General features: G+C 51.0%; 1 protein-coding gene across 4 annotated transcripts in view; it reads left to right on the plus strand.

Annotated features, from left to right (window-relative positions):
• PTPRU (protein tyrosine phosphatase receptor type U) overlaps nucleotides 1–12,139 on the plus strand; it is a 77,741-nt gene that overhangs the window by 57,699 nt on the left and 7,903 nt on the right. For all 4 annotated transcript variants that reach the window (XM_052811171.1, XM_052811172.1, XM_052811173.1 and 1 more), the window contains one exon: nucleotides 9,411–9,536. In XM_052811171.1, the coding sequence (XP_052667131.1) occupies nucleotides 9,411–9,536 (126 nt within the window). The remainder of the gene's footprint in view (nucleotides 1–9,410; nucleotides 9,537–12,139) is intronic.

Here is a 12,139-nt window from a genome sequence, read left to right on the forward strand (position 1 = left end):
AGGCTCATGTTTAATGAAGCAATCTGCCCATGGGCATGCAGAAATGAGCAGGTTTGTGTGACTGGGGTTGTTGGAGAGGCCTCTTCCAGCACCAGCAGCTGAGAGTGTTTTGACTCTCTAGAGCTTGATGATGGTGATGAAAGGGTTGAGTGTTTATGGGTAAGAATCGGGGGAAAGGCCAATAAGGCAGATATCATAGTGGGAGTCTGTTATAGACCACCCAACCAGGATGAAGAGACAGATGAAATATTCCATAAGCAGCTAGGAGAAGTCTTACGATTGTTAGCCCTTGTTCTCATGGGGGACTTCGACTTACCAAATGTCTGCTGGAAATACAATACAGCAGAGAGGAAACAGTCAAGGAGGTTCCTGGAATGTGTGGAATTAACTTCCTGACACCATTGGTGAGTGAGCCAACTAGTGAAGGGGCCCAGCTGGACCTGTTGTTTGCGAACAGAGAAGGACTTGTGGGTGATGTGATGGTTGGAGGCCGTCTTGGGCATAGTGATCATGAAATGATAGAGTTTTTGATTCTTGGAGAATTAAGAAGGGGAGTCAGCGGAACTGCTACCTTGGACTTCTGGAGGGCAGACTTTGGCCTGTTTAGGAGACTGGTTGACAGAGTCCCAGGGCAAAGGAGTCCAGAAAGGCTGGACATTCTTCAAGTAGGAAATCTTCAAGATGCAGGAGCAGGCTTTCCTTATGTGCCAAAAGATGAGCTGGTGGGGAGGAAGACCGGCCTGGCTGAACAGAGAGCTTTGGCTGGAACTCAAGGAAAAAAAAAAAAAGAGATTATGACCTTCGGAAGAAGGAGCAGGCAACTCAGAAGGACTACAAAGATGTCGTGAGGTTATGCAGGGAGAAAATTAGAAGGGACAAAGCCCAGCTAGAACTTAATCTCACTACTGTGGTAAAAGACAATAAAAAGTGTTTCTGTAAATACTTTAACAAAAAAAGGCGGGCTAAGGAGAATCTCCATCCTTCACTGGAGGCAGAGGGAAACATATTGACCAAGGATGAGGAAAAGGCTGAGGTACTTAATGCCTTCTTTGCCTCAGTCTTTAATAGTAAGACCAGTTGTTTTCAGGGTACCCAGCCCCCTGAGCCAGAAAACAGGGACAGGGAGCAGAATGAAGCCTCCATAATCCAAGGGGAATTGGTTAGTGACCTGCTACACCACTTAGACACACACACAGGTCTCTGGGGCCGGATGGGATCCACCCAAGTGTACTGAGGGAGCTGGCAGAAGAGCTCACCAAGCCACTCTCCATCATTTATCAGCAGTCCTGGCTAAATGGGGAGGTCCCAGTTGACTGGAGGTTAGCAGATGTGACACCCACCTACAAGAAGGGCTGGAAGGAGGATCGAGGGAACTACAGGCTTCTCAGCCTGACCTTGCTACCAGGGAAGGTTATGGAGCAGATCATGCTGAGTGCCATCGCATGGTGCATACAGGACAATCAGGTGATCAGGCCCAGTCAGCATGGGTTTATGAAAGGCAGGTCCTGCTTGACCAACCTGATCTCCTTCTATGACAAGGTGACCTGCTTAGTGGATGAAGGAAAGACTGTGGATATTGTCTACCTAGACTTTAGTAAGTCCTTGACACGGTTTCCCACAGCATTCTCGTGGAGAAACTGGCTGCTCATGGCTTGGACAGGCGTACTCTTCACTGGGTAAAAAACTGGCTGGATGGCCGAGCCCAAAGAGTGGTGGAGAATGGAGTTAAATCCAGTTGGTGGCCGGTCAAAAGTGGTGTTCCCCAGGGCTCAGTATTGGGGCCACTTCTGTTTAATATCTTTATCAGTGATCTGGACAAGGGGATCAAGCACACCCGCAGTCAGTTTGCAGATGACACCAAGTTGTGCAGGAGAGTTGATCTGCTTGAGGGTAGGAAGGCTCTACAGAGCTGGAGTGTGTCCAGAGAAGGGCAACGAAGCTGGTGAAGGGTCTGGAGAACAAGTCCTGTCAGGAGCAGCTGAGGGAGCTGGGGTTGTTCAGCCTGGACAAAAGGAGGCTGAGGGGAGACCTTATCGCTCTCTGCAGCTACCTGAAAGGAGGTTGTAGCGAGGTGGGGGTCGGTCTCTTCTCCCAAGTAACAAGCGATAGGATGAGAGGAAATGGCCTCAGGTTGCGCCGGGGAGGTTTAGATTGGATATTAGGAAAAATTTCTTCACCCAAAGGGTTGTCCAGCATTGGAACAGGCTGCCCAGGGAAGTGGTTGAGTCACCATCCCTGGAGGTATTTAAAAGAGGTGTGGATGTGGCACTTAGGGACACGGTTTAGTGGTGGACTTGGCAGTGTTAGGCTTACGGTTGGACTCGATGATCTTAAAGGTCTTTTCCAACCTAAATGATTCAATGATTCTGTGACAATCAGTGCAATAGCTGGACGGTGGCTGAGGGTCTTGCGGGGGAAGGGAAGGTCCATCTTACCATTGCAGTCTGCTATTTAAGAGGTTTTTTTGATGGCACACTCCTATCGGGAAACAATTTTTGAGCATACACCGCCCGCCCCCCAAATGTGCGTACTTATTTATTTATAAATCATATGTATGTTCTCCTGTACTAATTAGGAACCCTGTAAGACATACACAAACAGTAGAAATTTAAAAAGTAGGCGATAAAGACGAACAATATTTGAAAACATTTTTTAAATTTTCCTCTATTAATGGTCCAACCCCCCTTTTTCTCTTGCTAAAAAAGTACTATTAATAATAACAACAATATTTTATAGTGAGGGCACTGTGATTGCCTACACCTCATTAGTTTTGAAAATCTTGGTTTAGCGCGTTGTGATAGAGCCATCCGAAGGGCTGGTTCTAAGTCCAGTTTATTCTGATACTTGGTTTTAATGACTCTCACTGCTGAAAAAAAATTCCTGACACGGATGTGTAGATGCAAATGGAAGAAGTGCATCGTCAGCTGCGCTTATTGAACCACAATACTTGTTTTTCAATCCACCCACTGCTTACACAAAGGGTTTTCTTGGCTGTTAAACGTCCATCTTCCCTGGTGTCAGCCAGTTGTGCTTGCAAACTGACTGCAAGGTGTTGCATTTGGGGGTTTTTAGCAAATGCTCCCTCCATAGCATGCGTTTCTTTCAAAAAGCAGTTACTTTCTCGCTTGTTCAAATGGTCCCTTCACCTTGAAGGGGCAACTTAAGTGTGTTTAGTTTTTGGACAATATCTGCTAGGTAGCATACTACTGACAGCAGCTGGTCATCAGCAAGTTTGCAACGCTTGTCTGTTTGTCAAATAAAACTTCTTTGAGTTCGACAAGTCTTTTAAGCCCTTTGCCATGAGATAAGCAGCAAATCTCCATGTGGTAGGAGAGATTTTCATGGTTGCTCCCCATCTCATTCCAATGTATTGTACAGAAGTCATTTGCTGTTGAGAATATACCATCTCTGAATGACAATATAGAAAATGAAAATAAATGTTTCCTTCTGGCACCCTGATGGATTGTCTTGCACACCCCACTTGGGAGACCGCTGGCTTCAAAAACCAAAGTGAGGAATGATCTGGGTGTCCTCTGCTGAAGACTGTGTTACAAGCCCAGAAGTCTTCAACACCTGGTTCGGTACAAGTGACATCCCCCTCTCTGGATTAGCGTTTTTAACATTCCTGACTTCCTTGGGTATGTTTCCGTCCGTGAACCTTGCTCGAGCTACTGTTCCCACTTTGATCTGCTTCTCAGTGACTCTGTGCAGACCTGGAAAGCTCTCAGATGCTATTGAAGATCTCCGATTCCTGTAACCCAAGCCACCGATTCAGCAGTACTGATTGTAAAGTCATCGGGACAGGTCATGAGATGAAATACATTTGTCTGCTGCTTTTCCTGGTGCCAGTTGAATTGGCTGTTGTCCTCTTCGTCTGGCATACAGATGCTTAACTTGGGAGGTGGAATCACATACTCAGCTTTGTTACCTTGGGACCTAATTTAGGGAATCTTTCCGTGATTGGACTGCGCTGTGCAGCGCGGCATGTTTACTGTGAACCTATGAACTCGTGATCTAATTTCTCATGACCACTGTGATTTTTTTTTTTTTTTTTTTTTTTGCATAAATGGCTGTGCAGTGTGGAGCATCTTCCACAGCCAGTGCTACAGGTCTGCTCTCACCAAAAACTGAAATTCCCTGTTCTGTGGAAAGGAAGGGGATCATGATGTAGCATCTTTTTTAAATGCTTTGGTTAAAGCCTCTTCTCTAAAGGGAGCCTCAGTAAATGCTGAAGGGAGAAGTTCTTGCTCCAGTAAGTCCAAGCTGTGACTCCTGTAGGACCGATTTATCGCTTTGCCAGCTGCAATGCTGTAGTTGTCCCCAGATGGGATGTAGGATGGGCAGGAGAAGCCCAAGCCTGCTCCCTGCAGCCCCGCTGCCCCTGGCCCCTGGTCTGAGCTGGGGGAGGAAGGGGCATGGACTCCCCAAGAGCTAGGAGGGATTGGTTTGGTTTGAGTGGCCCTGGGTGCTGGTGCAGCTCCTGCAGCAGCCCCAGGTTGGCCTTTTGCTGAGTGCAGGGCTAGTGCCTGGGCCCTTTGGCTTTTGCGGGCTGGAGCCAAACCCTTCATGTCCCTGAAGCCAACCCCCCGCCCCGGGTGTCGAGACAGTGACTGTGAGACTGCAGAGGCAGGACAAGGCAACTTGAAAAGATTTATTATTGAGAACAACAAACAATTTACTGTTACTTATTCCTATACTAATGTATTTCTACCTCTATGACGCTTACTTGCTACCTAAGGTCTCTGCTCTTTCTAGTCCAGCCCCCACTGAGGTCCAACCCCGTCGCCGGCAGCTGCGGTGTTTGGTCCGCAGGTGCAGGTCGGGCAGTGGCGGTGGGTTGGAGCTTGGCCGTGCGGTGGCCCTGGCACGGGAACGGCAGATGGTGCTGCCAGTGTGGTCATCGCAAACCATGGAGCGCAGAATGGAGGCAGGCCAGCCCCGGGGACCTGCACAGCAACGAATTTTGGCTGCCCAGGTGGAAATGTGGGGAGTCCCATGGCTAGGGTGAAGGGACTGTTTGGGGCAGGAGGTGTGACACGGTGTGGTGAAGCCATGGATGGAGCAGGAGCCGCCTCCTGGCTGCCAGCGGGGCTGTGGCTGCAGTGCCGTTTTGGTGGGGATGGACCGGCACTGCCCGTCTGGGCGGTTGTGTCAGCCCGTGGCTCGGTCGGTGTGGAGCTGGTGGTTGCAGATGTCTGGGTGTCGTTCTCCTCCTCCTCCGCTCCTACCGCTGGCTGAGCATCAGGTCGTCTTCTTCTTGGGTGGTCGTCCTTCAAGTTGGGGCCCTGTGGGGATGCAGCGGGGGCTCTCTTTCTTTCACCAGCACTTTGCATGCACATCCAGAGGAGGTTAGGGCAATCTGTCTTAAAAAAGGGGTTGTGGTAGAAGAGCAGCTACAAAATGCAAAGGAGAGGAGTTAGTTGCCATCATTGCAAGGAGGAGAAAGACAGAGATCTGGTAACTAAGCATCTGCATCAGCAAAACCAAACATGGGCATTAAAAAGGGCCCTCTGGGGCATTTTGAACCTCAAGTTTCAGCTGAATAAAATGTTAGGATAGGGTTTGTTAAGTAATAACCACCCTTGTGTTTTTGGCATTTGGGAGCAGAGAAATGTAGGGTTTTCAAAAGCCTAAAAACTGATGGAGAAACGCAAATACCACTAGTTTTCAGGCACCACAGAGTGGAATGGACATGTGGGGAATAATCTGATGCTGCCAGGTATCTTGCCAGCATTCAGCAGGTGCCACAAAAAGATTTAAATTTTTGGTGCAGCCAGATACGGCACAAGCACAAAGGATGGGCTGATCTTTCCATTTCACGGATTTGAAGCAAGCAGAAATAACCAAAATCTATTTTGTCAGCATTTCTGCTCCTCTGAAATCCTGCATCAAGAATTCCTGAAAATGACCTGCGAGACACAGTCAGGCCATTTGCTCCCATCCCCATCTCCTACCTTGTAAAGGCTTATTTTTTTCTGAATGTGAACCTCTCCCCCCAGAATGTCCCAAGGGTTCTTTCATGTGCGGAGGAACCGTCATACCTTGCCCAGAGCAGAACCTGCTGCTGCTACTGCTCGCACCTCCTCGATGGAGGCAGATATGAGAGAATCCCCTTCCATTTTGCAGAATCCATGGAGGTTAAGTTGGAAAATGAAGCCTCTCATGGACTCGGTTTTAAAGATCTTCAGGGGTCCCCTCCTCCCCAGCACTTCCCTTTTGAAGAGTTTTTCTGCGATCACGATGCAGTTTCCATCATCACCCCACCAGATTGACTGGAAGTGATGGCTGCTGACGATCTTCAGAGCTTCTTGAGGAAGGAGCAGGCTGAAGACTGGTTGGTGTTGGCAGAGCTCTCCTCTGAGAAAGAAAACCATATGATGGAGGTCCAGGATTCATCAGGCAAACCTTGAAAGGTGTTTTCTTCTCCGAGAGGTCCGGTGGCATCATCCCAGGATGTTCCCGTACCACCTCCTGGCTGGTCGGGAGAAGCTGAAGTCGCCCACCAGTCTGGCTCCTCTGGGTCAGAAGTGCAGGATGTCTCTGGTGAAGGTGGCTCCATTTTAGCTTTTTTTTTTCACAGCTAGGCTGCAACTTCCAGCCGTGACCCTTTCGCTGACCAGCCAGGCCCTGTCCTGCCGGTCAGCAGGATGAAGGGCCCTGGCGCAAGCTGCCTGGGAAGTTCTCCAGCGTCACGGTGACACCTGTGTTGCATCACAGTGACATCACAGCGTGGCACCCGTCTTGTGGCAACAGGAAGTGGAAGACAGAAGAAATTGCTAGAAAGCCCTGCTTTCTTTTCATGGAGAGAGCTGTTTTGAGCCAAGAGTTGAATCCAACTCTATTTGCATTTGGTGTGTCCTGCTAGGGCAGTGCTGCGTCCCGTTGCCTCTGGGAGATGGTGCCCAGGGAGGGATGGGGAAGGCTGCGGCGTTGGGCATCAAAGTGCCCCAGACCTGAAGGTTTTCCCTTGGGCACCTTCCCGCTGTGCAGAAATGCCTGTCCCCTCTTCTATGGAATAAACCCCGCTCTGTGATTTCAGTAGTGCTGCTTCTGTCGTGGCTGTCTGTGTACCCAGGTGATGCTCTCAGCTTTCAGCAGGCTCTCCGTGCTGCTCCGTAGAATAGAGTGAAATGCCACCTAAATATATTTTGCAATTGAAATAAACTGATGCTCTGTATCCCTGCCCCTTTCTGGATTTGGGTTCCTCTGCTTTTCTTTGTTATAGAACCTTTAGAAACCAAACCAGGAAACTCAATGATGTTCTCTCAACCTTTTGTCAAGCTATCAACCCGGTTCTCTGAGTTGGAGGACCATGACTGTGGGAACAGTGACTTTCAATTTGTGGACAGTGAAATTCTAAGGGGCCAGCCGTGTCAGCTGAATGTTCCTAAGTCCATGAGGCCTGATGGGCTTCATCCCAGAGTACTGAAGGAGCTAGTACAAGTACCCAGGAGCTCGTACAAGTACTGTACCAAGTGTGTTGGCTTTACTGAAGTTTGTCACGCAAACGTGACCATACAAAAACAGGAATGAGGACAATGGTTTTAAGTGTGGTCTGTGGCCCATGAGACAGTGATCAGCCATTCGTGGACTGCTCAGGAGGTGCTCTGAGCAGAGCGATGAAGGGTGTTTTCAACTGAAAATGTGAGCAAGTGCATTCTTGTGGTGGCTGTTGCCTCTCTGTGCCTCTGTGAGTCCAGAGCAGAGGGTGTCAGTGCAGACCCAGCACCCAAGGGTGGCTCTGGCATGGTCAGGCAGGCTCTCCAGTCCTGGTGTGAGGACAGGGCTGAGCACATCGCCACATCGAGCCCTGGCTGGTGGCGGCGGCTGCTCCGAGCCTTGCGGGCTTTGCTCCCGGTGGGAAGGACCTCCTGGCTTCCCTCTGTGTGCAGAGAGGTGTTGAAGCCAGGAGGGTGGAAGGGCTTTGCCTGCAAGCGTGGCTGCAGAGGAGGGCCGCTGTGTTGCCCAAGCAGTGGACAGGTCCAGCTAGGGGAGGGTGACTGATGCTCCCACGTGCGTTTTTCACCTTTATTCACATTTACCCTCATGTTTGCTGAGATACCTGCCAGGGACAAAGTGTACCTTTGAAAACCCAGCTCTGCAGCAGTGCCACCATCTTACTGTCCCTCCACTGTGACCACCCCAGCACCTCCCGTCTGCAGCACAAACATCAGCGATCAGCTGAACCCAGCTGTAGTGGACAATGGCAGGGAAGGAGGCAGCAAAACCGATTTTATTTCTCTCTCCAACTTGTTTTTTCACTCCCTGGTCCAGAAATGCCCTTCAGCCTTGCAGGAGCTGCCCACTCCTGTGCTATCCTCCCCCAGGTCCCCATCCCCTGCAGTGGCCACTGTCCCCTGGCACCATCCAACAGGGACTTTGCCATTTTTCTTCATTATTCAGCCCTGCCTCTCTCTCTGGACATCTATTCTTCAGGGATGTCTGTGTTACAATATTTAGCTGGATCTTAAATGTTTACCAGTTTAGGACCAACAGGTAATAAATCAACCTTTACAGCAGGCAGCTCTGAAAGGTGACTTAGAGGGTATATCCCTCACTTGAACTACGTCTTGCTGGAGGAACTTTTAATATCCAAATTATAGCTCTGAGTCTAGAAGGCTTAGAGATCTTGGAGATTTATAGCCCCTATTAATAACCAATTATTTCTCAAACACATTTGCCATGCAGTTAGGCCCAAGCCGTTAGATGACCTGAAATACTAAATGCCCTTTTAAAGTGCGGTGACAAACATCATATATTTTGTGTCGATGCTGGTTTCCCAGCTGTCGCAGTGTGAAAACATTCATATCTGTGACCCTTGGACTGAGCCATCCATCAGTGCTGTGCCGGACACGTGGAGGGGGAGCAGGAGTCGTTCCCTAGCCCTTTCCTGGGCTGCAGGCTGGGATTGCTTTGACCTGGTGGGTTGTCCTGGCCATGGGGCAAGGGGGCATGTCATCCCACGTTGCTCTTGCTACTGATGGCAGAGCAGCTTCTAAAGCCAATGGGGTTTGCGAGCAGACTTGGAGCAGCCAAGCCCTGCTCCATCATTGTGCAGGATCAGGCCTCTGCTTGCCAGGTCCATCCTGCATCCTCCTGGACCAGCAAAGTCCATCTCCAGGAGCATCAGCTGTTGCGTTCATGCAGTGGGGAGAGGGCTATATGGATGCCAGGGGGTGGACCTGACCTTTCAGCTTTGATCCCTGAGCAAGCTGAGGGATCCTCCATCCAGCAATGCACCGTGGGTCCAGCATCCCATCTTGGGGCCACCCCCTGTGCCAGCAGTCCCTTTCAGTGTCCAGCGCCAACCACTCCATTCCACTTGACGTTGCCTGTGATGCATGATGCCCTTTCCCCATGTCCCAGTACATGTCCCCGGTCACGGTGAGCTGTACTACTTCTCTCCACAGCCCTGTTTGCAGTACTGGCCTGAGCCGGGGCTCCAGCAGTACGGCCCAATGGAGGTGGAGTACGTTTCCGGAGCAGCGGATGAGGACATCGTGTCCCGTCTCTTCCGAGTCCAGAACATCACACGGGTGAGGGTCTCTCCTCTAGTTTTTCCATGCTAGCGAAGGGTGGTCGGGGGGGGCTTTACGCGTGTCTGTGTGTTTGTGCAGGCATCTCCCAGTACAGAGGTCAGAGTTGGGTGAGCTTGTGTGCAGGGGGTGGATTGCATTTGTTAGCGTCTGCATTGGGGAAGGGCTGGGGCAACACCAAGAGCTTTATATGAGTGAAGACCTTTCTTGGAGAGCAGAAGGGTGATGCATCTAGTGAGGCCACACAGTCCTAGAGCTTGTCTTTGCTCGGCTGGGTAATTCTCCATATAAACTAACTGAATAGTGCTGTAGATGCTGGTGTCTTCTTCAGCCTAATCCAGCTCCTCCAGAGGATGCAGCCCCAGCTCTCCTCCTGGCAGAGAGGAGCCTGTCAGATTGCCATTGGCTCCATCCAACCTTTCTGGAGTTCACAGCTCCTTGCAAGCTCTGTAGGAAGACATTTCTCATCCTGCCTGGAGGTCCATCTCTGCCCTGCCACACATGTATCACAGGATGGAGACTCCCCAGGTGGGCACAGCAGCTCCCCTGGGACCAGCAGAGCCCTTTTCCCGCAGGGTGAGAAGATCCGCACAGGTTTTCACCTGTTGTCCTTGTTGCGTTGACAGTTGGCTGGTTCAGCTTGCCTTTAAATGAAAAGAAACGCAGTGAAATTGGGAAGGGACAGGGACTGTGATGAACAGCCTGCATGCGTGCAGAACTGTACACAGAAAAAAAAGCCAATTTAAGTATAAAAGCCAGCCATGAAGAGGTGGCATCCCTGAGGTCTTTAAATCTCCTGAGGGTTGCCAAGAAGCTGAGGCCAATGCCCCAGTGGAGGTCATCGGGCAGATGGGAATTAGGGAGCTTGGAAGGGAGCGTGCAGCTTGGCTGATGGCCCAGCTGGGAAGGGTGCTTCGACGTGGGAGCTGGGGTCAGAGGAGATAAATCCTGATTATCTGGACTCAACACAAAGAGGGTTTTGGTTTGCGCTCCCTGTGGGAGCATCTGGCATTTCCTGGGTGTCAGCACAAAATCCTTCACCAAATGTGCTTTGCTGTCAGGTGGTAGAATATACCCCGTGCTAAATTAAAATGCAGTGTGATTGAAATCTCTGGATCTGAGAAGAGCTTTCCCCACGGAGCAGATCGCTGGAGGAGTGCTGGTAAATGCATGGAGCCGCTTCTTGCCAAGCCTTGCTGGCCGGAGGAGAGCTGGGCGTTGGGGGGTGTCACAAGTCCTCCGGAGCCAGACAGAGCATTCACCTGAGCTTCAGAACGGATCCCAAAGCTCTCCTTTCTGGGCTGTCAGAGCAGTTTTCTCCTGCTTTAACTCCACTTACTTGTTTCATCTTCACCCTCTGCCTTCCTGGCTTCAAGCTGGAAGCAAATACTCGAACCTGGGGAGGTCAGCCCATCCAGTCACATCGCCAACCCACATCGGAGCTCCCAAAAAGGTTCAGAAAAGCCCCTGTGCATTTGGGGTGTGCTGGTTGGAGTGGGCACCACATGCCCCCAGCACCCACTCCCCCGGCTGGGGCTCCCTGCAGAGTCACAGGAATACCCGGTCCTGCTGGTTGGAGTTGGTCTGGTGCTCACCCCGCTCATCAGGCATCTGAAATGGGGTGGACAGAGCCCTCCAGAGCTGGGGATCACCCCTTTCTCCTCCAATGCGTGCTGCCAACACATGTGCCACTGAGGCCCGAGATGCGGCTGGAGTGTGTGACCCTTGGTTTCATCCCATCAGGTACTTCTGATGCCCCGAGTACTTCTGAGTAAGAGCCCCACATCTGCCTGGCTAAAGCCTGGCCTCGTTTAGCTTTGTGGATGTAATCCTCCTGGAGCCTGCTAACTAGATTAGGTTTCAAAGCTAACCAGATTACTGGGGTATTAAGGCATACTTCCACCGCTCCCTGCCTCCATGGGTGGCAGCTTCTCATCAGGCTCCTGGTTTACAGTGAACACAACAAAAACACTTCCCCTGGGATCTTCTGCATGCAAGACAAGGACGTCATGGAGAAGCCTTGGGGAGGCTCAGGGGTCTCTGTTGTGGTTTAGGCCCAGCCGGCAACAAAGCACCATGAAGCTACACATGCTCACTCCTCCCCTCCGGTGGGATGAAGAGGATAAAATATAACGAAAAGCTCATGGGTTGAGACAAGGACAGGAAGGGATCACTCACCACTTATGGTCATGGGCAAAAAATGGACTCGACTTGGGGAAAAAACAAAATCAATTTAACTTACTACCAATCAAATCAAACCAAGGATAATGGGAAGTGAACCCAAACCTTAAAACACCTTCCCCCCACCCCTCCCTCCTTGCCGGCTCAACCCCACTCCCGGTTCTCTCCCCCTCCTCCCCCCGGCGGCGCAGGGGAACAGGGGCTGGGGGCTGGGGTCGGTTCCTCACCCCTTGTCTCTGCCGCTCCTTCCTCCGCAGGGGGAGGACTCCGCGCTCGCCCCCTGCTCCGCCGTGGGGTCCCTCCCACGGGAGACAGTTCTCCATGAACCTCTCTGGCACGGGTTCCTCCCGCGGGCCGATCTTCAGTCACAGACTGCTCCGGCGCGGGCTTCCCATGGAGTCCCGGCCATCTTGGGGGGCCTC

The sequence above is a fragment of the Harpia harpyja genome, chromosome 16, assembly GCF_026419915.1.
Source record: "Harpia harpyja isolate bHarHar1 chromosome 16, bHarHar1 primary haplotype, whole genome shotgun sequence".
Taxonomy (NCBI): Eukaryota; Metazoa; Chordata; class Aves; order Accipitriformes; family Accipitridae; genus Harpia; species Harpia harpyja.